General features: G+C 46.1%; 1 protein-coding gene across 2 annotated transcripts; it reads left to right on the top strand.

Annotated features, from left to right (window-relative positions):
- On the top strand, positions 1 to 15,575 carry LOC310632744 (uncharacterized protein). 2 transcript variants are annotated; one of them, XM_083350165.1, is made up of 5 exons: positions 1 to 243; positions 711 to 1,016; positions 4,187 to 4,283; positions 13,270 to 13,318; positions 14,541 to 15,575. In XM_083350165.1, the coding sequence occupies exons 2-5, from the start codon at positions 774 to 776 to the stop codon at positions 14,665 to 14,667; spliced, it is 516 nt and encodes a 171-aa protein (XP_083206291.1). In that variant the 5' UTR covers positions 1 to 243; positions 711 to 773; the 3' UTR covers positions 14,668 to 15,575. The 2 variants fall into 2 exon arrangements, with proteins under 2 accessions (XP_083206291.1, XP_083206292.1); XM_083350166.1 differs by having other exon boundaries at positions 13 to 306.
- Positions 15,576 to 26,910: the final 11,335 nt, after the last annotated feature.

Genomic DNA, 26,910 nt, shown 5'->3' with positions numbered 1-26,910 from the left:
TGCAGCTGCGGGCTCTTTGCGCTTAAATCTCCAGGAGCGCCTGTCCGCTACGCTGGTTGGGTTTTTTGTTGTTGTTGTTGTTGTTGCGGCTTGGCGGAGGCTCCGCCGAGGAGTAGGAGAAGTTGCAGGGGGGGACGGAGACCCGAGGTTCTGGGAAGAGAACGGAAGTCAAGGTCCACTTCTACAGGCGCGCCCCGGGAAGCCTTTGCGAAAGATCTCGGAGGCGGAGAGCTGCTTTAGCGGGTCGGGTCCTGTTGCTGCTTGTACCCCCAAACCAGGATTTTCAGTGACCCTTCTTGGATTTGTGTATGTGTGTGTGTTTTGTCCTGATTCTACCGCCTTGCCCCAAACTTAGCAATTTGCAGGGCGGGGGGGGCTGTTTCTTGGGGTCAAGGTGTAACATGCTTTATACCAGGGGTCTTTAAACTCGGCCCTTTTATGACTCATGGACTTCAACTCCCAGAATTCCTCAGCCAGGTACGCTGGCTGAGGAATTCTGGGAGTTGAAGTCCATGAGTCATAAAAGGGCCGAGTTTGAAGACCCCTGCTTTATACAGTGTCAGCCTCTTCTCAGCCGGGATGAAAAGGCGGAATAGCTTCACGACGGATGCCCTCGGTTCCCTACCGTCAAGGTCTTCTGTTCAGAAGCCCTCCCAAAGCTGGTGCTTTTTAATCTGTAATTTTTTTTCCCCCTCCTCTGTTGGCTGAAGGGCTCCGTGCCAGTCCCGCCGCTGGCGAAAGGGACCGCAGGGGATCGGCCACCCCCGCCAGCCATGGCCGTGCAAGGAGGAGAAGGAAACCAGCCCCGATTCCGCTGGGATAATTGGAAGGCGTGGGCCGCTCTTTCCACAGCCCAGTTTGCGATCATCCTCATTTTAGCGGCCGGACTCGCGCACTTAATAATTCAACGAGAAGGGGAGGACTGGCCGGATGGAGACGCGTTGTCCCCCTTGGAGAGAGCGAACCGAACCATCCAGGTGGCCGCAAAGCGCTGGGAATCTTGTCGAAATCACACGGTAGGGAGGATTGTGATTGACGGGTGGGGTGGGAGTCGGCGAAGGGAGCGGATCCCGGGCATCTGCAGCCCAAAGGGAGGCTCCATTTAATGAAGCGAATTGCACTCCCCTTATGCCTACTCTTTGCACCAAGGGTCTTCAAACTTGGCCCTTTTGTGACTTGTGGACTTCAACTCCCAGAATTCCTCAGCCAACATGCCTGGCTGAGGAATTCTGGGAGTTGAAGTCCACAAGTCATAAAAGGGCCAAGTTTGAAGACCCCCTGCTTTGCACCATAGGCCAGGTTTCGGCTTCTTTCCCCAAAACTCCTGCTGGGGTTGCACGTCCGAATGTAGCTGTCGCCACTATCCTCGACGTCGGAACGTTTCGTTTTCCAGTCTTAAGTCTTACTTTACACGTTTACTCAATAAGTAAGCTCTGGTGAAGTCACCGGGCGGGAGAGAAACTTTCGTAAAAGAGGGCAAAGCAATCTAGGTTTTTTTTTTGTTTGATAAGGATTTTGTGTGAAAGTTAGAATGTGGGTTTGCTTGCTATTTGCTTTTGAAATGAGATGGGAAGCATTGAAATGCATCTTTGATCAGGTGCCATCTAGCCATGAATAATTATTTTGCCACTGGAAATGTTTCCAAATCATTTAAAAAATTGGAAATTGTGGAAACAGTGACACTATTTCCTACATTAGCTGCATGGCTACAGCAGTCAGTTTGGACAGTAAAGATGCTGAATCCTTGAACTGAATCATTGCTTTGGACAGATTTTGTGGTACTGTGTCAAACACTAGAGGGAGGCAGAGCAGCATCTCCAGAAATTGTTTCATTTAGTTTCTATTTCCCAGAAAAACTCCAGGGTTGGGGGAGGGCAGAGGAATGAATGACGTGTGTTCCTTCCAACCACAAGGTATCACTAAGGTATCACCCAATTACTAAGAGGGATGTTAGTTATCTATTACTTGCAATACCATCAAACTTTGAACTTTCAAATCCCAAACTCCAATTATGTTTGAAGACATTTTCGTAGACACAAACAAAACAAAGAGCAAAGTCCAAAACGTTTTTTCCCTATGATCTTATAATCCTAAAAACATTTTAAAACTGAGGTTTCATATACTTTGCCTGTATCAAATCCCTAAAGCCAATATCCAACCATCTAAATCAAAACAATTCAAAACTCTTGAAAGAATTGTTTGAAATTTGGACAGGGATTATGGCACCAACACAAAACAGAAAAACTGTGACAACATTTTGTTATCTTGATGAAATAGCCTACTTATACTTCAGGAAGAATGTTTTCCCTAGCTTTGATTCTGGTAACTCGGGTAAGCAAATTGGGGTGGGGGGACACAAAGGCAGGAGAGGTCCTTGTAGTTTAGCGGTCCAAAGAGGTGATGCGTAATGGAATACATAATTTCTACGAAGAAAAATGCAATGGAAATGTTTCGTCTTGAGAAGACTGGCAAGGGAGGTGAGTTAAAATAGTGTAATGCGGTGTAATTTCCATTGGTGGATGGTTCTTCAGAGAGCCCTGGGCAAGAGGAGTACCTGCATATAGGGAGGAAATGGGAGGAAACTTACAGCTCCATATGTGGCTGTCTTTTGAAGATATAGAGACGATTGTGATGATTCTGTCTTCCACTGAACAAGATATTTATATCCCATCTTTATTTTTCAATGCACAATTCAAGTTGGCCAATACTTCTTCCCCCCCCCCCCAAATTTTCCTTTACAACAAATCTGTGGGGTCGGTTGGGCTAAGAGAGAGTGATCAAGGTCACCCAATTGGCTTCTATAGCTAAGTCAGGACTAGAACTCACAGTCTCCTAGATGATTGGCCCAAAGTTACCCAGCTGGTTAAAACTCAGTCTCCTGGTTGCCTTAACCACCTAACCGAACTTGGTCTCTTAGAATTAGAAACCAACAGACAATTTTGGTAGGAAGAAGATAAACTGAGAACAAGTTAATTGCAGGTTCCTGTTAACTTTTGCAGAGAGGCAGTAAAACATCTAACTTGACTGTGATCAAAGACCTAATAATTTATTACTCTGTTTCCTTTTAATCTTGTTTCCCTAAAACCCATCCTGAGAGGGGATGTGCTTTATAAGAACTATTTAAAAGGAACACACTTTAAAAGTGGGGGGGCACTATGCTTGTTTTGGAGTCTGTTCTCAAATATGCAGAATTAAACTTTACAAAGATCTCTACAACTGGTGTAACCTAATTGGGTGGGCTACAAAGCTCCAGTATTCCTGGGACATCAGTCTCATTCAGTATCTGAGGTAAAGGCTATGTTGCCCAATGGGCAAAGAAGTGTCAATGAGTTGCTTATCCCCCACCCCAAAGAATGAAGAAAGTGGGGAAAATTGTTGCTACTGTATTAAAGGAAAACACTTAACCCCAGAGAGGTCTATTTGTATAGGCAGGGGAACATGTATCATTGAGTCTTGTTGGAAAGGAAGAAGAGAAAATATTGGAAAGAGGCAAAAGAAGGCACGGAGAGCAGATTAAATTCTTATAACGGCCACAGAACAAATCTAGTTTTAATCATTTTAAGGACACTTCAAGAATTATTTTATTACTATATTTTATATTGCCCTTTTATATATCACTCAAGGGACTAAATTTAACCTAGTATTTCTGCCTCCTGTTTTCCTCACAACAACATTATGAAATTTCATGACAGTGAGGACAATTAACCAGTGGAACAGCTTGGCCCCAGGAATCACGGGTGCTCCATCACTGGAGATTTTTAAAAAGAGGCTAATCAGTCACTTGTCTGAGATGGTATAGGTTCTCCTGCTTGAGCAGAGGGCTGGACTAGAAGACCTCCAAGGTCCCTTCCAGATTCTGTCCTATCCTATCTGAGAAAGATTGATCCAAAATCTTCCTACTGGTTTTAAAAATATTTTATATATACTAATATTGATTTTGGGATGCTGTTTTTTTTGGTAACGGACTGAAGTTTAATAAAACTCAATTTTTGTATATAATTTTTGTCTGGCAAAATCCAGCCCTGCCTATAGAATTGAGACAAAATCTCTGTGAGACACAATTGCCTTCAAAACAGATGTATAAAACTTCCTCCTCAATAGCCCGTCTTTGAAGTTTGCTCGTAAGGAGGGTGTTCTCTGAAAGGATTGTGTGTTTTATTTCTTTTTCCTCCCCTGTCTGCTACAGAGAATGCTAGAAGCAAATACATCCAATCTGAGCTCCCAGGTGGCTGAGCTAAACGGCCGCGTACGTCTGAAAGAATTAGAAAATAAAGTTCTAGAAGGTGAGAAGAGCTGGGGGGGGAGTTCTTCTCATACTTTCCAACCCAATGCAATGGTAGAATGAAATTATATATAGGTTATCCTCAACTTATGACTGTAATTGAGTCTGGAATTATAGCTGTAAGTTGTGCTGGTCATTAAGCAGATCATCGTGTGACCTACCCAATTTTACAACATTTTTTGTAGTATTCATGAAATGGACACTACTAGCATTAAATGCCACAGTCGTTAAGCAAATCCATTGTTCATAATGGATGGGTTGTGTTTTTTTTTACTGGAAACTAGAAATAAACAAGGCACGCGGTGGCTCAGTGGGTTAGGATGCTGAGCTTGTCGATCAGATGGTCGGCAGTTTGGCGGGTCGAATCCCGAGTGCCGCGTAACAGAGTGAGTGCCTGTTACTCGTCCCAGCTTCTGCCAACCTAGCAGTTCGAAAGGACGTAAAAATGCAAGTAGTAAAATAGGGACCACTACGGTGGGAAGGTAACAGCATTCCGTGCGCCTTTGGCGTCTAGTCATGCCGGCCACATGACCACAGAGACGTCTTCGGACAAACGCTGGCTCTTCGGCTTTGAAACGGAGATGGGCACCGGCCCCTAGAGTCGGAAACGACTAGCACACATGTGCGGGGGAACCTTTACCTTTACCTTTATAGAAATAAACAGTTTCCAGCAAAAAAAGGTCTTTAAGTTACAGTCACATGACTGCAGGATGCTGTAAATGGCCATAAATATGGGCTGGTTGCTAAGTGTCCAAATGTGATCACATGACTGCAGGGGGATGGGGTTGGCTGTCAGAACTTTGAATCTGAGTCATAAGTTTCTTTTTTGGGGTCAGTCATAACTTCAAATGGTTGCTCTGCAAAACGGGGCAGAATGGAACCAAATTTGGCAAGGAGGGAGAAACTGGCAGAAGAAAAATTGAGTTGGAAAATAGGTCTGGATCCAGCCAGGTGCTGTGGGGGGGAATACCTCAATGTATCTCTATGAAAGTAGAAGGGAATGGTTGCTTAGAACAGGGTTCTCCAAACTTGTCAACTTTAACACTTGTGGACTTCAATTCCCAGAATTCCTCAGCACCATGGCTGACTGGAGAATTCTGGGAGTTGAAGTCCACAAGTCTTTAAGGTTGAGAAGTTGGGAGATCCCATCATAGAATATTGCTGACTACTCAAGACTTAAACCCGCCTCTCGCAGTGAGCAAATATAATCAACATTTCAATTTAAAAAAAAAAAACGATTGCCCCCATTAACTGGAGCATCTTCTTAGTGTATGCATAAATGATTAAGCAATTAAAATTTGCAGCCTTGCAAAATTAAGTGGAATTGCAGTGTTTCTGTTCAAATGTCTGGATGGCCCAGGGCAGAGCTGCTATTGGAAAGAATTCCAAAGAGGTTCTGCATCTTTCCTTTTTTAAATAAGAATGGAGGTTTTTAAGAAGAGATTGGACAGCCATTTGTCTGTAATAATATAGCCTCTCCTGCTTGAGCAAGGGGTTGGACTAGAAGATCTCTAAGGTCCCTTCCAACGGTTATTCTACCAGGATATTTTGTACTATGAGAAAGGAATGAGATCTCAGCTTCGGAATGCGGTCCTGTTCCTTATGGTGCATTGCCCAACCGAGTGCCATCCAGACATTTGAACTGAAACACTGTAATTCCACTTCACTCAGTTTTGCAAGGCTGCAAATTTTAATTGCTTAATCATTTATGCATATACTAACAAAATTTAATTTTAATTTAATTTATTGAGATTTCTATACCGCCCTTCTCCCAAAGGGACTCAGGGCGGTTCACAGGGCATATATAAATAACAATACAAAAATTAAAAGAAAATTAAACCAATGCCCAGTTAAAATACAAGAATGATAAAATAATAAAAACCTATAAAAACCCATATACCCCCATCAGGCCAGACCCGCTAATTCAAATAAATGGGTCTTCAACCCACGGCGGAAGGATCGGAGGTCCGATGCCGTCCGGAGCTCAACCGGCAGTTGGTTCCATAATGCCGGAGCACCCACAGAGAAGGCCCTCCCCCTGGGGGCCACCAGTCGACATTCCTTGACCAGAGGCACCCTGAGGAGGCCCTCTCTGTGGGCACGCACAGGACGGAGGGGAGTTGACGCCGGCAGCAGGTGGTCCTCGAGGTATCGCGGACCCATGCCATGTAGGGACTTAAAGATCATAACCAAGACCTTGAACCTTACCCGGAAGACAACTGGCAACCAATGCAGCTCACGGAGCAAAGGTGTAACATGGGAGTACCGGGAAACTCCCAAGACAACTCTCGCGGCTGCATTCTGTACCAGTTGGAGCCTCCGAGTAGTCTTCAAGGGAAGCCCCATGTAGAGAGCATTACAGTAGTCTAGGCGAGAGGTCACGAGCGCATGAGTGACCGTACATAAGGCCTCCCGGTCCAGATAGGGCCGCAACTGGCGCACCAGGCGAACCTGGGCAAAAGCCCCCTTAGTCACGGCCACTATATGATCATCCAAAGTGAGTCGTGAATCTAGGAGGACTCCCAAGTTGCGAGCCCCATCCACAGGGGGTAAGAGCTCACCCCCCATAGAAAGAGATGGAACATTTTGAATGTCCCGGGATGCCGGAATGTACAGCCACTCAGTCTTGTCAGGGTTGAGTTGAAGTCTGTTCCTCCCCATCCAGACCCGAACCGCCTCCAGGCAACGGGACATCACAGCGAGGGCATCACTGGGGTGGTTTGGGGTTGAAATAAAAAGTTGGGTATCATCGGCATATTGATGATACCCAACTCCAAAACCACGAATGATCTCACCCAGCGGTTTCATATAGATGTTGAACAGGAGAGGCGAGAGGACCGATCCCTGAGGAACTCCACAAGCGAGAGTCCTAGGGGTCGACCTCTGCCCCCCTGCCAACACCGACTGCGAGCGTCCCAGGAGATAGGAGGAGAACCACTGAAAAACTGTGCCTCCCACTCCCAATCCCCTGAGACGCCGCAGCAGGATACCATGGTCGATGGTATCGAAAGCCGCCGAGAGGTCTAATAGGACTAGGACAGAGGAATATCCCCTATCCCGAGCCCTCCAGAGATCATTCACCAGAGCGACCAATGCCGTCTCCGTGCTGTGCCCGGGCCTGAAACCCGATTGGTAAGGGTCCAGATAATCCGCTTCATCCAGGACCAGAGGGAGCTGATGCGCCACCACACTCTCAACAACCTTCGCAAGAAGGCGAAGGTTGGAGACTGGACGAAAGTTGTTCAATACAGCTGGGTCCAAGGCAGGCTTCTTGAGGAGAGGTCTCACCACCGCCTCCTTCAAGACGGTGGGGAAATAACCCTCACTCAAAGAAGCAGATATAACCGCCTGGAGCCAGCCTCGTGTCCTCTCCCTAGCTGCATAAACCAGCCAAGAAGGGCACGGATCCAATAAACATGTGGTGGAACTCAGCTTCCCCATAATCCTGTCCACTTCATCAGGGGTCACAGAATCAAACTCCTCCCAGATAACATTGACAGGACCGCCTGTGTCCTGATCGCCAGACTCTGCCCAGCTGGAGTCCAAACCGGTCCGAATCCGAGCGATTTTATCCGACAGATGTTGACTAAATTCCTCGGCACGACCCTGCAAGGGATCCTCCCTCACCTCCTGATTAAGAAGGGAGCGAGTCACCCTAAACAAGGCGGCCGGGCGATTATCTGCGGACGCGATGAGGGTAGAGAAGTAATTACACCTCGCCACCCTCATCGCTGCGAGATAAGACCTAATATAGGTTCTTAACCGCAACCGGTCGGATTCAGATCGGCTGGACCTCCAGCAGCTCTCTAGGCCCCGTTTCCGACGCTTCATCTCCCGGAGCTCCGCGGAGAACCATGGAGCTCGCTGGGATCTGCACCGGGTCAGGGGCCGCAAGGGTACAACCCGGTCAAGTGCCTCAGTGGCTGCCCTTTCCCAGGCTTCCACTAAGGCATCTGCCGAGTTGTGAGCAATGGAGGCAGGTGGGGACCCCAGCGCCGCTTGGAATCTATCAGGATCCATTAGGCATCTGGGGCGGTACCATCTAATTGGCTCCGTACCCCCACGGCGGGGGGTGGCAAAATGGAAGACCAGCCGCAGGAGGTGATGATCGGTCCATGACAGGGGCATAATAAATGGAAAGCCCCCACCAAGATCATCCAACCACCGTCCAGATAAAAAAATCAGGTCAAGGGTGTGGCCTCCCTCATGAGTTGGTTCAGAAATTACCTGCGTCAGGTCCATGGCCGTCATGGAAGCCATGAACTCCCGAGCTAGCTCAGATGAGCCTCCCAGGGATGGTAGATTGAAGTCTCCCAAAACTATGAGTTTGGGGAACTCAACCACCAACCCCGAGAGGATATCGAGCAGCTCGGGCAGGGCTGCCGCTGCGCAACTAGGCGAAATGTACACGAGCAGCAAGCCCAACTGCGCCCCAGAACCAAATCTCACAAAGAGAGACTCACACCCGACTATCTGAGGAACGGTGGTCTCCCGCGGACATAAGGTCTCCCTAATAATCACCGCCACACCCCCACCCCTACCTTGAGCTCGAGGCTGGTGTAGCACCCGGAAGCCTGGTGGGCAAAGGTCAACCAAAGGGACCCCACCCTCTGGGCCCAACCAAGTCTCTGTGATGCAAGCCAGGTCCGCATGCTCACCCTCAACTAAATCCCTAACAAGGGGAGCTTTGTTAACCACGGACCTGGCATTCAGGTACACCAGCCGGAGCTCAGGAGGCTGCACATCCTCGCTCCCGGAACCTCAGGAAAGAAGCAGAGGGTCGGAGCGCCTCACCGCTTGCAGATAGCGGAGACGGCCCTCCCGGTAACGATATGGCCCCCTGTCTTTCCGCCTGCTGCCATTCCCCGTCGTGGGAATTGGTAATCCCACGACCCGCTCATGAGCCCCGGAGACAACGACACCCCGTTCTCCCCCCGCGCGGTCAGACCCAAGTCTGGCCTGAGCTATGGTTGGTTGGCCACCCCCCATAGCCAGACAACCCCCATCTCCCACCCCTCTCCCCAACCCCATAAAAAATTTTGATAAAAAAGTAATCAGGGGCCTCTTATTAAATTTGTGTTGACGGCCCCTGCCCCTGCCCAGCCATCTCTCAGGGTCCCAAAACTCGGGCCCTTCATTGAGGTTAGGAGGATTTAAAAAGGCGGGTCGCACCCAGGCGAGGGGGGCACCCCTGAGGGCGAGCAAGTCCGTGCTAGTGTATTGTCGCATGTTGGTCCAGCTAGTCCAGGTTAGGCAGTCCCAAAGGTGATCATGTCCATAGGAGGGTCGAAGGCCGGAAAAAATATCTGGATCCACACCCAACTGCACTGCCACTCAGTTGGGTGCCCCAGTAAACAGGCCACCCCCGCCCTCTCACAGCAGGTTGTCACTCTGTTCCTGGGGGTGGTCAAAGATATACTCTGGGTAGGCATGCCCCATAGAGCTCCCACCTCTATGGGGCTGCAGATGTAAAAGTCAGCCACTCTCCCACCGTGGCTGGTACCCAGGACCGACCAAATCCAAAGGGGAGAGGGGGAGGTAGGCAGAGAGTTAATAGATGTATATATTCAAGGTAGAAGGGTAGGCGGGTCAAGATAAAAAAGGTGGTCTGAAAGCGTCATCACCGCCGCTAAAACGGTCCAAAAGCGGTGTAAGGACCACCTGTCGCCATTGCTCCATTGAAACGGTCCAAAGACGCCGTTGCCGACACAAGCGGTCCGAGGCAGCACAGAAAACATCATCGCCGCTGGGATAACTCACAGTCGCCCTCTCCGCCGCCAAAACGGCCCGAGGACGACAACGTCACTAAAAGCAGCCTGATGCGGCCTGGGGCAAGATGGAAACACCACCGCCGGCGAGGGGGGCCAAAAGCCCGAAAAACGCCGCAGCCAACCACCGGCCTCCACAAACGGCCCGAATATGCTCCAGTTAATGGGGGCAATCATTTTTTTTTAAAAAAGTTGAAATGTTGATTATATTTGCTCACTGTAAGTGCAGATAGCAGGTGAAAATAGGGGTTTCCATTCTTCTCACATAATGTCTCTTTCAGGGTGATGCATGCATTTGCTAAGACAAGCATTAGAAGATGGGGAGGGGTAGAGAGATTAATAATAATAATGATGATGATGATGTTGGAAGGGACCTTTAGGACATCTAGTAGTATAACTCTCTGGTCAGGCAGGAAACCCTATACCATTTCAGACAAATGGCTGTCCAGTCTCTTCTTAAAAACTTCCAGTGTTGGAGCATTCACAGCTTCTGGAGGCAGGTTGTTCCACTGGTTAATTGTTCTAGCTGTCAGGAAGTTTCTCCTTAGTCCTAGGTTGCTTCTCTCCTTGATTAGATTCCATCCGTTGCTTCTTGTCCTGCCTTCAGGTGCTTTGGAGAATAGCTTGACTGCCTCTTCTTTGTGGCATCCACTGAGATATTGGAACAGTTATCATGTCACCTGTTTGGAACATGGTTCAATATCTCAAAACAAACGAACTCATTTGGAATTCCAAGAACAAAGCTTTATTTGGAAAGAAGCGTTTGCAAAGGCTTGGTGGACTTAAGCTCACACAGGAGACTTCAAGCCACACCTTAAAGAGATGTAAAACACACTTTTATACCCTGCCCCTGAAGCAGATTCCCCCTCCCTTATCGCTTTCGACACCCCTTTCCAACTACCCGATAAACTAATCCGAGGCGCCTAAACCATTTCTCCCCACTTCCCCAGTAAGTCCTTTGTGCACGTCCTACAGTCTTATCTACCACAATCTAGTTTTCTGTTAGCAAAGCTTGGCTCCTATATTTATTTTTACATTTCCTCTCTTGGGGTTTCATTTAGCCAGCACCTTCTACTTTGTTTGCGTAGAGTTAACTTGTCTGAGGTTATGACTTCCAGGTGGATTCTCCTACAGAACTTTAGACTCATTAGAAATTTCTGATTAATAATCTATTCCTTTCACACCCCTTGTCATTCTCTTCATTAGAATAGACCATGGGTAGGCAACCCGGGGCTGTGGAACCGCATGCGGCTCTTTCAGCCTTCTTGCGGCTCCCAGTCATCCGCCATTTGCACAGAGAGACAGAAAGAGGCACTTGCACTTCCCTTTCTCTCTCTCTCTCTCTCTTTCTCTCTGTGTGTGTGTGTGTGTGTAAAAAAAAAAAGTGGCCTCACGATGTTCTCCGACAAGCTGACAAGCTTATTGGGTGGGGCTCCTGCCTTTGCGGCATCTCAGCAGAAAGCAGTAGCGCTCTCTCTCTCTCTCTTTCTCTCTCTCTCTGTGTGTGTGTGTGTGTGTGTGTGTAAAAAGTGGCCTCACGCAGTTCTCCGACAAGCTTATTGGGTGAGGCTCCTGCCTTTGCTGCATCTCAGCAGAAAGCAGTAGCTCTCTCTCTCTCTAGCGCTCTCTCTCTCTCTCTCTGTGTGTGTGTGTGTGTGTGTGTGTGTGTGTGTAAAAAAAAAGAGTGGACTCACGCTGTTCTCCGACAAGCTGACAAGCTTATTGGGTGGAGCTCCTGCCTTTGCTGCATCTCAGCAGAAAGCAGTAGCGCTCTCAGCAGAAAGCAGTAACGCTCTCTCTCTCTCTCTCTCTCTCTCTCTCACACACACACACACACACACACACTCACTCAAACTCACAATGAGTGGGGGAAGAGGACTGGCAGACCAAGGGCAGGAGAGCCAGCCCAATAAGAAAGTGTGACAGCTTGTCAGAGAACAGCATGAAGCCAGCTTGCCAGGTGAGCAGAAGATGAGAGAGAGCGAGCTCATGCACAGCAGCCTCTATTTCTTTTTAATTAAACTCTTGAATTAAGCTCCTCACCTTGCGCACGGGTTTTGCGGCTCCCAGTCTTTTCTCTGGGAAACAGGTCCAAGTGGCTCTAAGTGTTTAAGGTTGCCGACCCCTGGACTAGACATACGCAATTCCAGCAACCGTTCCTTATATGTTTTAGCCACCGGTCCCCTAATCATCTTTGTTGCTCTTCTCTGTACTCTTTCTAGAACAGACATGTCAAACTCGCGACATCACGTGACGTGGCGCAACGTATCGGGACAGTTTTGACATTGCTGGCAATGATGTGGGCACGGCTTCCGCATGATGCATCCGGCCTGTGGGCCAGCAGTTTGACACCCCTGTTCTAGAGTATCAACATCTTTTTTACATCGTGGTGACCAATTTTTTTTTTATCATCCCATTTATATCCCGCCCTTCTCCGAAGACTCAGGGCAGCTTACAATCTAAAGCACAAATCAATGTGCTTAGCAGTAGCCTTCATTCTATGTATATGCCTGCTTGTTAGGGCTTTCACACACACCCCAAGCGGCATTATTACAAAGTCAGCTTAATTGCCCCCAACAATCTGGGTCCTCATTTTACCTACCTCGGAAGGATGGAAGGCTGAGTCAACCTTGAGCCTGGCGGGACTCGAACCTGCACTAATTGCAGGCAGCTGGTGTTACTTAAGGAGGCATTAGCCCACTGCTCCACCAAGGCTCAATTTGATTGAATATTTTCTGGGATAATAGCAGAAAAACATGGATATTTGGTCAGTTGCTTTGGGGCTTCTTACCTAGCTTTTTTTCTGCCTGGAAAACCATTTTTCGACTTGTTGCTTCAAAGAAAAGAAATGAAACTTTTTATTTATTTGTTAAATTTCTACACCACTCATCTCACTATCCAAGATGACTCTCGACTGGCATTTAGGGACTTGACGATTAGAACTGTCTATGATTATAGAAATACCGTTTTATATTTGTATCTGTCCTGAAGAAAGTTGGAAGTTTTTTTTTCCTGACCATTTTTCCTCTTCCGTACGCCTAATTTTGATGTTTTTCTGATCTTTTCTTTCTGTAATTCCCTTTATTCTGTTTCTTTATATTTGTTGAAATGTAATATTTTTTTAAATTGCTTTGGAGGTTGTAGCAATTTTTTTATAGTAGATCTTTATAATAGTATATAGTAGCTTTATAGCAGCTCTTTTTTTCCTGTGTCTGGCAGATGAACTTGAGCTCTTGAGAAATTGGACTCAGAGGCTTCAGGATTTAATGTAAGTAAATTTTGCAACATTCGTTTAGTGCAGGGGTGTCAAACTCAATTTCTTTGAGGGCCGCATCAGCATTGCGGTTGCCCTCAGGGGGCCGGGTGGGTGTGGCCTGGGTGGGTGTGGCCTACTGGGTGGGCGTGGCTAGAGTGCGTATGGCCTATTGGGTGGGCGTGGCCAGCTCTACATCGTTCGCATCAAGGGTGCCTATGGGGGCCTGGGCAGGAGTGGGACAGATCTGAGGGTCTCTGGCAGAAGGAGGGTCTCTGGGCCAGGGCCAAGGCAGTGGGGGCCGTTCCCTCACTGTTTCCAGGATGGCTTCACGGGCCACATGAAACCACTTTGCGGGCCGAATCTGGGCCCCGGGCCTTGTGTTTGACATGTCTGGTTTAGTGACTGTTCAGAGTTACAGTGGCATCCCCACAGCCAGCCACATGATCAGAATTTGGACACTTGGCAACTGACTCATATTTATGACAGTTGCGAACTTCTGACAAGCAAAGTCAACGGGGAAGCCAGTTTAATTTTAACAACTGTGCTACTAACTTAACAACTGCAGTGATTCACTTAACAACTGTGGGGAAAAAGATCATAAAATGGGGCAAAACTCACAGCCTCCTAGTTTCTACTCTGGTGCCTTTTAACCACTACACCAATAGAAAATTTGGGCTCCATTGTGATCATAAATACAGGACTACCGATCATTTATTGATAATATGGCCATTGGGGTGGGGTAGGACTCTATTGTGAATGCAAAGATCAGATCTAAGATTTAATCAGCATTGTACCCTCCAAGTTATGTTCTGCAGTTAAGATGAGACAGATGGCAAATAAATAAATTTACTAATTAATTCATGAATTACTGAACTGGCAAATGGCTCTGAGAGAAATGTATTTATTATTATCTATTAAATTTATATGCCACACATCTCACTATCTAGAGCAACTTTGGATAATTTACAAATACCTAATCAATATCAGGATCAACACAATAATAAAGCTAAGGAAGGACTAATTTTTAAAATCAGGTTAGCTTTTCAGGAGCATTTGGGGGTGATGTCAAAGAAGCTCCACCCCTTTTCCGCACATTCTGTGGAGCTTCGATAATATGGCTGCCATCTTGACTTTTTTGGCACACACACACCCCCCTCCTGAATCCCTTCATTTAGCCAGCCCAAACTGTTCTCCGCAGGCTTGCTGGTTGACTTTCAGTTTGTCTTTCTTACAGCAACCGCCAGAAGGAGGTTATTGTCCATTTGCAGCAGCAACAATTGTTGGTACCTGACTGTGGTCACCATCTCCACATTGGCCTAACCTTCCTGTTGCTCGCCATTATTGTCATCCTTCAGGTTTAAGAAGCACAAGTGGACGTTACCGGGCACAATGTGAAAACAACCAATGCTTTGCTTTTTCATATCAGCGGCCTTCTTGGCGCTGTCTGATGCCATATCTAGCATATCATTTGGGGATAAGGATGTTAACATTATCTAGAACAATGGTTCTCAACCTTGACCACTTGAAGAGGCATGGATGTCAACATGCTGACTGAGGAATTCTGGGAGTTGAAGTCTGTACCTCTTCAAGTAGCCAAGATTGAGAAACAACAATCTAGAATACAGTGGTGTCTGCAGCATGTGGTTTAAAAAGATAAGCATGGGGGGGCACAGTTGCAAATCCACTTCATGTATTTGCAACACTGTGTGGCCACCATTTTGATTTTGATTTTTTTAACCACACCTTGTGTACATCCCTGTTATATAACTAAACTTTGGAGCAAGTCCTTGATGAGAGTGTTTTAAGGACTATCCAGAAATATTCCTTTCTTATCCCAACAACTTGATTCCTCCCTTAAATCCCCACCCCACCCCCCCCACACAAATCTTAACTTCAGCCATGTTTAAATTATTTTATTTCTCCTGGAATGCAAGGAAAGCAGTAAGTATTTTCATAATACTTTATTCATGTTAAAGTGTCTACTCAGAACTAGGAAAGAAAGGGATGAAATTGTTGTGGTTTCTGTCAGCTCTTTGAGTTTGAATTCCGCTATATTCACTTTCTGCCTTACGTTTGAATTTTTTTTAAATATTAAAGTTTGTATGCAGCTTTATGTGCATGTCGTCTAACATGCATAATTTTGCCTGATCTGCATAGTTTGCACCTTAATTGTAATTTTATGTTATTTTAACTCTCCTGTGCACTTTGATATTTACTTTGCCTTTTGGATTGTTTGTATCAAAAAGTGGGTAAGAAATTTAAATAAAAAAGACAAATGTGTTCAGTGCCTTCTTGGATTGGATTGGATTGCAACCTTTTAAGGTTGTGCAAACGTAAAAAGAGGATAGCGTTTCAGGTTGCCTAAAAGCTTGGAAAATGCAAAAATTAGAAGGTTCCCTGAAAGTTGCTAGCCAAATGATTTCCCAAACTTAAATTGTGGGATAGCCCCTTCTAGCAAGTGCAGCTTCCTCCCACATCAGAGAGTTTCCATCCATGTTTGGTTGGGGAATTCTGGGAGTTGAAGTCCACACATTTCCAAGTTGCCAAGATTGATAGAGAATTTGCTGTCATGACTGATTATGTGGCAGCAAATTGATCTTGGCGTTTAGAGACCACATAGTGACTTTCTCCAGGATGATGCCCCATACTGGTCTTCAACGGGGTACATATCACTGCTATCATTGAGATCATCCATCTTATTAGTCCTCTTCCTCTTTCCTGGCACTTTTCCCAGCATTATGGATGTTTGCAGAAACCACAATCGTACTTCTACTCCAGTAGTCTTCAACTTATAACCATTTGTTTAGGGACCATTTGAAGTTACAAAAGTAACTTATGAGTGGCTTTGAAACTTACGACCACTGCAGCATTGCCATTGTCATGCGACTGCATAATTGAATTAACAACTGCAGTGATTCACTTAACAACTGTGACAAAAGTCATAACATGAGGTGCAATTCACTTAACGGTCTCATTTTGCAACAAATTGGGCTCAACTGTGGTCATAGGTAAGGACTACCTGTACAGAACCGTAATCCAACTATGGTAATAAGGTTGGTATTCACACAGATTTAGCATGGGACCCATGAAGAAAAGTGATTAGTGAACTTCAGTTAAACAGAGCACGTGTATTTGTGCTTGCTGGCCAATTCTTTGTGCTTGGGTCCTCCTACTAATGTGAGCCTAGGCAATTATGTCCATAATTTAACTAGTATTACATACAAATCAAATCAATGACTTTTCGTCTCTAAATTTAGGGTTATGGGTTGATTCTGGCTTCAACAACTGCATTAGGAAAGGGAAGGGCTTATGAATGATTATACAGGATGTTTATTTTTATTCATTTACAATATTTATATCCCACCTTTATTAAGAGCCATGGTAGTGCAGTGGTTGGAATGCAGTATTGCAGGCTAACTCTGCCCGCAGCCAGGAGTTCGACCCTAACCAGTTCAAGGTTGACTCAGCAATCCATCCTTCCAAGGTTGGTGAAATGGCCCAGATGGTTGGGATCAACATGCTGACTCTGTAAACCATTTAGAGAGTGTTGTAAAGCACTATGAAGCAGTATATAAGTCTAAGTGCTATTGCTATTATTTTCAGAAATAATTCAAAGTGGCAACCCAACCCAATATACCTTCCTCCTCCTATTTTACACACAGTAACAACCCTGTGAAGTGAGTTGGGCTAAGAAAGAGTGATTGGCCTAAGATCACCTGACTGGCTTTCATGGCCAAGGCGAACTCGCAGTCTCTTGGTTTCTAGCCTGGGGCCTTAACCACTACACCAAACTGGTTAAAACGTTTCTCTGGAGAAATACTTCAGAATTGATTTCTGACAGGTATTGGCTTCACACTGTTTTTGTAGCTTTGTCAAATAGATGTCTCTGCCAATTCGGGAGTCAGATTCCAAAATGGTGCTGGATGTCTTCTCCAATAGGGTCTAGGACAACTCACTGTAGCCAACTTGTCACAGTCAACTTGCCGTGAGATAGCAGCGAGTTGGCCGTGGTGAGTTATCCCATTCCATCTACAATAAATTGTTCTTATGCCCAGGTTCTTGTCATTATGCTCCTTCAAATCCCAGCCAACTAATGGTGACTGAATAAAAGTTCTGCAAGCTGTCCTGTTGCTGCATTATGAAATCCCAACGTGATGTGTTAATGACAGACAGCCCCTTTTCTGTATAGAAATTTATCAACTGTTGTCCTGCAGTTGTTACAGAAAGCTCCTGTCCTTTACCTGCTATGCAAGCCCAGATAGGGGGAAAGGATTAGATTTTTATTTGCAAATAAAAGGTTACCCAGAAGCAGATTCCAAAATGGGCACACATACAATTTGGAAAAGCATACATTGCCATGAACCAATCATGGAAGCGTACATTGTTATAATCCAATCATAAGCAACATCATGCACACATTTTCAGAACTTGACTTGCAACCGGTCACTTAGTGAGTGTTTGATTACAACAGATCTGAACAAAGGTACTAAAGACCCAGATTCAAAGTTACAAAGGCACTGAAAAAAGCGACTTATGAGCATTTTTCACATTTACAACCATTGCAGCATCCCCATGGTCATATGATCAAAATTTTAGTTGCTTGAAAACTGGTTCATACGTATGACTGTTGCAGTGTCCTGAGGTCATGTCATCACATTTTGTGACCATCTGACAAGCAAAGGACACTGTAACCATCATAAATATGAGCCAGTTGCCAAGAGCTTGCTTTCATGCCTAAGGCGGGGCTAGAACTCACAGTCTCCTGGGAATTAGCCCAAAGTCACCCAGCCAGCTTTCATGCATAAGGTGGGACTAGAACTGGTTTCTGGGCCAGTACTTAAATCACTGTACCAAACTGGCTCTCAAAAGGATGTTTGCCATCGCTTTTGCCAGTTAGCGAAGTAGTTGGCAACATTGGGGGTGGTACACAAGCTTAAAAGCATGGCTCTCTTCTAGGTTTACAGTCTAAAATTGGCCAAAGCAAAACAAAGAAATTTTACTCTACGCTTTGGATGAAAAAAAGGCAGAAGAAGTGGGGGGTTATCACTTAACAAAGAAGAGGTTGCATTTGAGATTCTCTGGACTTTTCTCTCAAGATGTTCTTTCTGAAGATGCTAGTCAGCCCATAGCGGAACATATTGCAAGGAACACTACTGTGGTCTTTTTATTGTGGTTTGCCGTAAGCCACAAATGAAGGGTTTCTCTTACTTTGGGGAGGCCCACGCTGAGCAATTTTAGCAAACGGAGAGCAGGCAGAGCTTGCAGTACGTCGACAGAGAGCGGTTGTAAGAAACCTCACCTGAGAAAGCCATGGAGCCCTCGGCTACGCGAGCCACACTAAAAGTGCTGGGTTTGTGTGCCCTGTTGCTGATCCTGGTGGCTGCAGTGACCATCTCGGTGGCAGTGATGGTGAGGCAATCCGAAGCGGCCCGCCAGCTGAGAGGGTGCCAGGAGCGGGCATTGAACGAGACGGCAGCCCTGACATCGCGGGTGGCCGAGCTGGAACAGGAAAGAACCAGGCGAGAAAAACAACTGGAGAAATTGGCACAGAGGGAGAAAGACCTGCAGAAGCAATTGAACCAAGCCAAAGAGGGCAAGAAGAGACTTAATGCCACCTTGATGGGCTGCTTGGACAACATGGTATGTGTGGGGGCAGTGGGGAATGATCTTTGGAGGCGGGTGGCACGCTGGAAGGCTGATAACGTTCATGGTAGCTAAAGCCCTAGGAATAGGAAGCCGTGCTGCATCAGTCTAAAGTCGTGTCTCTCAACTTCGACAACTTTAAGATGTGCAGACTTCAGCTCTCAGAATTTCCCAGCCGTCCACTGTGCTGGGAATTCTAGAAATTGTAATCCTAAAAGGAGCAGGGGACATCCAGTTAGGAAAGGCAGGCTTGGTCCAGCAACTTTCCAATTGGGGATGAGAATAGCAATTCAGTGGTTGCTTTGAACAATGAGATGAGTGGCATATAAATTTAATAAATAAGTTAAAAAAAAACTTCTGCAGGATCCAATCTGAGTCGGTAACTGGGACCAGACGTTTGTCCTTCCAAGCTTTCAGACTTGTATTGGAGCAATTTTCCCATGCCATCTGTACCCATTGTGTTGGTATTTGCCAGTGTCTTAGAAACTATGATAAACTGCCCCTGTAAAGGGAGGTTCTGTTTTAGCCTCTGTGGCTAATAAATGCTGACAGATCTCCAAAAATAAAAGTAGCCCATTTGGTTTAGTAATCATTGCCATAACAGTTTGTGCCTCTTGAATTTACAGCCCCCCCCAGGTTCTGTGAGTTCCCATTGAGCAAGCCAGTTGGGTCGGTGGATGGGTGAATTAAAGAGCCAAGTGCTCTGGATCCCAAACTCAAAAGCAGCCCACTCTGTCAGCCCAGCCTACCTCAAAGGGCTGTTGTTGTGGGGAAAATATAACAAAAGAGTAGTATGTTCGTCGCCTTGAGTTACATATAAAGTAATAAGGGTGGGATAAAAAGTATTGAAAGGAATAAAGTATTATTCAGAACTTTCTAATGAATCTGAAGGTGGATAGAAGAAGCCATCTGAAAATCATAAATAACAATACAGGTTATCTTATTTATCTTATCTAGATGTTGACAAGTACAAATGTGAAAAACAGAAGTTGCTAGCTAACTGAAACTGCAAGTAGAGGGAACACAACACCTGTATATACGGTTTAGAGCTCAAAGTCTCAAAAGCACAACTGCAGACAGATGAGAATTAAGTGTTGTTAATAGAAAAGTAGATGGTGCTAGATAAGATGAGTACCAAGGGAATGGGGAGGACAGTGGTTTTAGGCCGACCGGATTAGGTGTCTGGTAAGATAAGGGGCATTGAGTGTGATAGGGGAGGGGGGAATCTGGGTCCTGGGTAGGATATAAAAATGTGTCAAACAGCTCTTTAAGGTGTGGCTGAACTCCTGTGTGTGTTTCAGTCCACCAAGCCTTTGCATATTCTTCTTTTTAAATAAAACTTTCTTGCTAGAATTCCAAGTGAGTTTGTTTTGGGATCTTGAGCCACGTTCCAAACAGTATATAATCTCAAATTTAAGATTATTTTTTGCATTCAAAAACATAGATCTCATTCTTTTTGTGGCCTTGTTTTGTTTTAGCGTGTCAGCATTTTTAATTATAGTTAAAGGCTTTAAAAGTTGAAAGTCACCCAGGCCAGCCTGGATCAGAAAAGTCCCTGCCACTGTGTGGGATGGTTCCCCTTTTAACAGCCTGTAATTTGCTTTTCTGCTAGTGGTCCTTTAAAGTCAAGATAATGTCACAATGGTGCAACTGATGTTATGCCATTTTTCATATGCCTCTATTGTGCTGCTGTAGCTGCCATCGTGACTATTTTGACACAGCCTTGCTTTCTACAACACCAGTTCTCCCAACCTTGGCAATCTAAAGATAGATGGACTTCAACTCCTAGAATTACCCAGCCAGCATGGAAGTTGAAGTCCACCTATCTTAAAAGTTGCTAAATTGGGACCTCCGTACTTTAATAAACTTCTCTCCTTACTTTGATGCCCTAATCCATTAGATTATCCCCTTTTCCTAGGCTGTGATTCCCATTTTAAGAAAGTACTGTTAATATATAGAAAAATATTACCTTGCCCCAAATAAAAAAAAACTGGAGATTCTCCATCTGTTTTGTAATAGGGTCAAACAAGCCTTGGGAAATTATAAGCCTATAAAGCTGAGAACACCACCTGGTAAATTTAACATATATGCTTTGGCTCCCAGAATTCCATGTTGATTGGGGAATTCTGGGAGTTGGTTCACACATCTTAAAGTTGCCAAGTGTGAAAAACATTGGAATAGATAGTATTTGAAAAGAATAGAATAACAGAATTGGAAAGGGACCCTGGTGGTCTTCTAGTCAAACCCCCTGCTCAGGAATGAAACTGTTATGTATTGGGCTTAATTGTAACTCCAGTGGTAAGCTGGAGCTAGCTAACGGCTCCCAGCAACTCAGACACCCGGTCTCCAGTGCTGCTATTGGCTGCCCCTAGGTGGCAATGGGTTGTTTTAAACCTATTGGCTGCTGCCTAGGGGCCAGGCTAAAAATTGCTGCAGGCTGCAACTCAGTTCCTCAGTTCAGATCCTGCAAGCAAATAAACATGACCATTGCTGAACTCACTTGCCTCGTCTTCATTCCTGTGCAACGAACTCACTACACAACACTGGCGATGAAGGTGGGATCCTGCTTCTCTGAAGGAGCTGAAAGTCACTAGGGGAGAGGCAGCATACGCCTGGTGGGAAAGGCATTTCCCCCCCCCCCCATGGTCAGCTAGCCAGACACGCTAGCAACCAGTTCGCTCAGTGGATCAGTCCCTGGGCATCGGAGAAGCAGGATCAGAAGACATAGGAACCAGCTAAGAAGACCTGAAGAATGCCCAAGGTTGGACGGCTGCGAGAGTTCGACATCAAGCAACCAGAAGGATGGCCATCGTACCTGTCCCAGGTCGAAAATTACCTCCAGATGAACCAGGTTGCAGAAGATGGACTGAAGGCTGCCACGCTGCTCTGTGTGTGCAGCCCAGCAACATTCAATCTGGCTGAAAACCTGTTCGCGCCAACGCCGCTGGAGTCAGTCTCCTACGCTGAGCTAAAGAAGAAGCTTGGAGAATATTTCCAGGCAAAGATGTCAGTGATTGCTTGGCACTACGCCTTCGAACAACGATTGCAGCAGCCTGGTGAGACCGCGTTGGAGTACATCGCGGCCTTGAGGCAGGCCGCATGCCTGTGTAAATTTTCTGACATCGAAGAGCGACTTCGAGACCGGTTCATCTGCAGCCTACAAAATCGAGAGGTGCAGCAAAAACTTTTTGCTAGACCCAATCTGTCATTCACTGAAGCCCAGGACGAAGTCATGGCAGATGAAGCCGCCAGGGGAGCCATCCAAACAATCTGGCCCGCCAAAACAATGCAATGCGAAGAAACAGTCCACCACGAGGACGCCGAATGCACAGAGGAATCAGAAGATGAAGAAGATGCTGAAGTCGGCAAACTGCACAGATAGTCCGACACACAGCACCGCAGCAGCAAGCAACAAGAGACTCCTTACAAGGCAGATCTCTTACCTAGATGTAAAGGTTGTGGCGGCTGCCACCAACGTGCAGACTGCAGATTCTGGTCAGCCACGTGCCGGGCCTATGGCAAAACCGGCCACATTGCAGCAGTATGCAGAGCTCGCCAGAGGGACCAGCCATCGAAGCGCCAGTCGGAAGATCCAACCAGGAAAGGTACCAGGGCCCAGGGGCCATTTAGTGTGGGGTTTTGTGCAAGCCACAGAAGTGTATGCTGCACCGGGGCCCGACGCCCCCCCAGACCCAAATTTAAACTTCAGGTTGAGCTACAAGGTGTCCCCTGTAAAATGGAGTTGGACACAGGCTCAGCTGTTTCCATCATTTCTCTGGACACATTTAATTTCATGTGCAGTCGCAGTAGAAAATGGGCCAAACTAAGGCCCTCCGACATAATTTTCACAGATTTTCAAAATGCTAAAGTCACAGTCAAGGGTGAAGCTACCTTGGCCGTTAAATTTAAGGGATTTTTGGGCACCTGGATGTCATAGTAGTAGGGGGCCAGAGAACGAGTCTAATTGGACTCAATTGGTTTGATGCATTAGGCATCCAAGTAACCGGTATCAACCGGACACAAGCCACGTATCTAACGTCAGTTTGCGAGGACTTTGCAGACGTATTTGATTCAGCCCTAGGAACATACACAGGCCTACCTATATCATTCAAGCTAGACCCCAGCGTGGTCCCCATTAGGATTAAGCCTCTAAGGGTTCCCTTTGCCCTCAAACATAAAATTGACACAGAAATAGACAAGCTTGTAGAACAGGACGTTTTGCAACCAGTTGATGGTGGGGAGTGGGAAACTCCTATAATAACACCACTTAAGGCCAACGGAGAAATTAGAATATGTGCGGACTACAAATGCACAATTAACAAAGCCCTTAAACAACACACATACCCTGTCCCAGTGGTGAACCACACCTTGGCATCTTTGCAAGGGGGCACCATTTTCGCAAAGTTAGATTTGGCACAGTCCTATCAGCAACTGCTGGTTGATGAGGCCACAGCCACTGCTCAGACAATTGTGACTCACAGGGGGGCTTTTAAAGTGAAGTGTTTACAATTTGGGGTTAGTGTTGCACCTGGCATTTTTCAGGGAATCATGGAACGCACACTTAAAGGCATTCAGGGTGTTTGCCCTTATTTTGATGATGTGCTTATTGCAGAGGAACCCACAGAGATGTTAGCCAGCAGGCTCAGAGCCGTCCTACAGAGGCTGCGTTTCTTCAACTGAATTTTTGGGATTTCGCATTGATGCTAACAGCATTCATTGGCATAGCCACTTCACAGGCTCTTAGATAAAAAAGCTTCATGGAAATGGACCAGCATTCATGAGAAAAGTTTCCAAGACCTAAAGGCACTTTTGTCAGTTAAATCTACTGTCACTCATTTTAGGGAGTCTAAACCAGTCTGTTTAGCATGTGATGCATCCCCTTATGGGGTGGGGGCAATCTTGAGTCATTTAGAGAAGAATGGAACACAAGTTCCTATTGCATTTTATTCAAGGACACTGTCCTCTGCTGAGCGTAACTACGCTCAAATTGACAAAGAGGCCTTAGCCATTGTAGCAGGAATTTAAAAATTCCATGACTATTTATATGGCAGGGACTTCACGGTCTTCACAGACCACAAACCACTACTGGGACTCTTTACAACAGACAAACAAACACCCCACATACTTTCCCCAAGAATGTTGAGATGGTCTATTTTTCTATCAGCCTACACGTTTAAACTGGTTCACAAACCCGGCAAAGAAATGGGCCATGCTGATGGCCTGAGCAGACTCCCACTGCCACTAATTGAACCAGATCCGGCCCCAGCAGCCAGAATCCTGTCCATTCAGGATTTGCCAGAATTTCCCCTCCACGCAGGGGACATAGCTGCAGAAACAGCTACTGATAAAACACTTAGTAGAGTGCTTTCATGGGTGCACACAGGGTGGTTAGATAAGAGCCCAGGCTCTGAATTCCAGAGTTATTTTGTTAGAAGACATGAGCTATCAGCTAACAAGGGTTGTATCCTATGGGGAAACAAGGTCATAGTTCCCACTTCACTGAGAGATAGTGTTTTACAGTCACTACATGAAGGCCATCCAGGCATTGTCTGTATGAAAGCTTTAGCAAGAAGCTACCTATGGTGGCCAGGCTGAGACAAGGCCATCGAGGGACAGGTGTTATACATGCCAGCAATCAAGGCCTGAAATGCCACACGCTCCAGTTCACAGGCGGGAGCAAACACACACTCCCTGGTCTAGAATTCACATAGACTTTGCTGGGCTCTTTCAGGGACAGCTCTTCCTCATAGTGGTAGACAGCCATTCTAAATGGCTTGAAGTAATCCCAGTTGCAAACATGACTACTGCTAGGGCCATCGAGGTGCTGAGAAAACTCTTTGCCACACATGAGTTGCCAGATGTCTTAGTCTCAGACAATGGGGCCCAATTCACTGCTGCTGAATTTCAGGCTTTCCTGAGAGCAAATCTCATGAGACATGCAACGTCTGCCCCATTTCACCCATCCACTAATGGTCAAGCTGAACGTATGGTAAGGACCACAAAGGAGTCACTAAAACGCATAGTAACTGGGGACTGGCATCAGAGATTGGCAGATTTTTTACTTTGCCAGCATTCCATGCCCTGCACTGCTACTGGGAAAAGCCCAGCAGAACTACATTGAGGGAGACGCCTGATCACTAAATTGGACAGGTTGCATCTAGATAGAGTGGCAGCAGAAGCCTCTTGACCAAAACCCCCGAGGGGGCTGCAAGTGGGTGATGGGGTGTGGGCTAGAAACTATGGGCATGGGAATCTGTGGGTTCCTGGAAAAATCACTAAATCATCTGGTCCCCTCTCTTACGAAGTGGGGCTGGAGGGAGGGTGAGTTGTCAGACACCACATTAACCGACTCAGAAAGCGGTTTCCAGAACAGCCACTAAGCAAGGACTGCATCATAAGTCCCTCCCAAGGTCCCCAAATTGGCAACCAAGCCAGCCCATGCATAGACTCTGAAGACTCTCACAGCACAAGCAATGAGGAGTTGGCCGTAGAGGAGGGGAGTCCAGAAGTTCAAGTTGTGCAAGCCAACCTGACTGCTGTGCCAACTCTGCTGAACAGTTTGACTCTGGGGTGGGCCAACCTGGAGAGGCCAGCCAGAGAGCACCAAATCCTTCCGGCTCAAGGATATTGGAACACTGCTATCACATCACCATGATTTGTAGTACGCTAGTTGCATTCTCTGAATTGTACCACAGAATCCTGCAAAGAATCCTTTTTGCAAAGATGCACACATCCCTTGGTTAGGAAACCTATTTTTAAAACAGTACTGTAGGTGAGAGAGAGAGAGCAAAGAGGTCATAAAATGGAGGCCACAACCGCTTATTCCTAGCCTGGCACAGACACCCTCAGGAGACTTTACAGCTAAACCTATAATTTAACAACGCCTCCAGGTTGGCAGTCCCGTTTTAAAAAGACTGAAAAATAAAAATTCTGACCAGCCCCCAGCTGGAAGGAAACACGGTTACCAAAAGGAGATTGTGGGCCTGCATCTATTAAAAGAAGTATAAACAGATACAATTACCAAGTTTGCTGAGAAAAACAAAAGGCAGGCAAGACTATAAAGGTTAACCAGGAAAATCATTGTTTTTCCCTTCATTGTTTTCCAAAGCTGCTGCATTGTAAGAGATGGAATAAAAAAGGAAGGGACTTTTGAGGGAGTTGAGAGCAAATATATGCAATTATCAAAAGGCTATCTTTCTGTTCACGTCGATTTTCATTTGGGGCACTTTCCTTGCCAATGAGTCACTTAACATTAAAAAAGTAGGCTCGTTGTACATGGAGTTCTATCAAATTGCTGTTCTGCAGCTCAGAAATTGATCATTCCTCTTTTCTGTTTGAAGTTGTCTTCTGCTGGATCCTTTGCCCTCAACTTAAGCTAAATGTTGGCTTCCTTTATTCCAATAGCAGGCTCACTTGCAACATTTTTTAAGCTTTGAGCAAATTTCTGGAGCATCACGGCATATCAAGGAACGCATGTGGCTTGTCATTCAGAGGTGGTTGTGTAGCCCAGGGCTTTTCAACCTTTCCACCCACTGTACCACTTTTAGGATACGGCAACATCTGAGTACCACCAGTCACCTAGCAAGGTGTCAAAAACTTGATGACCAAAAAAAGGAAAAAAGTGATGAAGTACAGGTAGTCCTTGACTTACAACAGTTTGTTTAGTGACTGTTCAAAGTTACAATGGAACTGAAAAAAGTGCCCCCCAAGCCACAGCCGAGCAAGACACCTGCCTGCCCGCCCAGCGGTGCTCTTCCTCCTGTCCGAGGTTTTCATTGTTGTGAGCATTTCTGTTGAGGATTGGCAGCAGGGGTGGGATGGGGAGATGTTTGGTTTTTATTCCCCCCCCCCTCTGATGGGTGGTTGTAGCAGGTTTTGGTCGCTTCACAGGACCCTGGGACACTGTGACCGTCATAAATATGAATCAGTTGCCAAGCATGTGAATGTAAATCACAAGACCC

This window comes from Vipera ursinii (assembly GCF_947247035.1).
Source record: "Vipera ursinii genome assembly, chromosome: 1".
Lineage (NCBI taxonomy): Eukaryota > Metazoa > Chordata > Lepidosauria > Squamata > Viperidae > Vipera > Vipera ursinii.
The sequence above is the reverse complement of the archived record's forward strand: the minus strand, read 5'-3'. Positions and strand labels throughout refer to the sequence as shown.

Bases quoted from the DNA above. Each gene is read 5' to 3' on its own strand.
- LOC310632744 (XM_083350165.1), top strand. From the start codon at position 774: ATGGCCGTGCAAGGAGGAGAAGGAAACCAGCCCCGATTCCGCTGGGAT. The intron at 1,017-4,186 runs GTAGGGAGGATT...TGTCTGCTACAG, and splicing joins AATCTTGTCGAAATCACACG to AGAATGCTAGAAGCAAATAC. The intron at 13,319-14,540 runs GTAAGTAAATTT...TCTTTCTTACAG, and splicing joins CAGAGGCTTCAGGATTTAAT to CAACCGCCAGAAGGAGGTTA.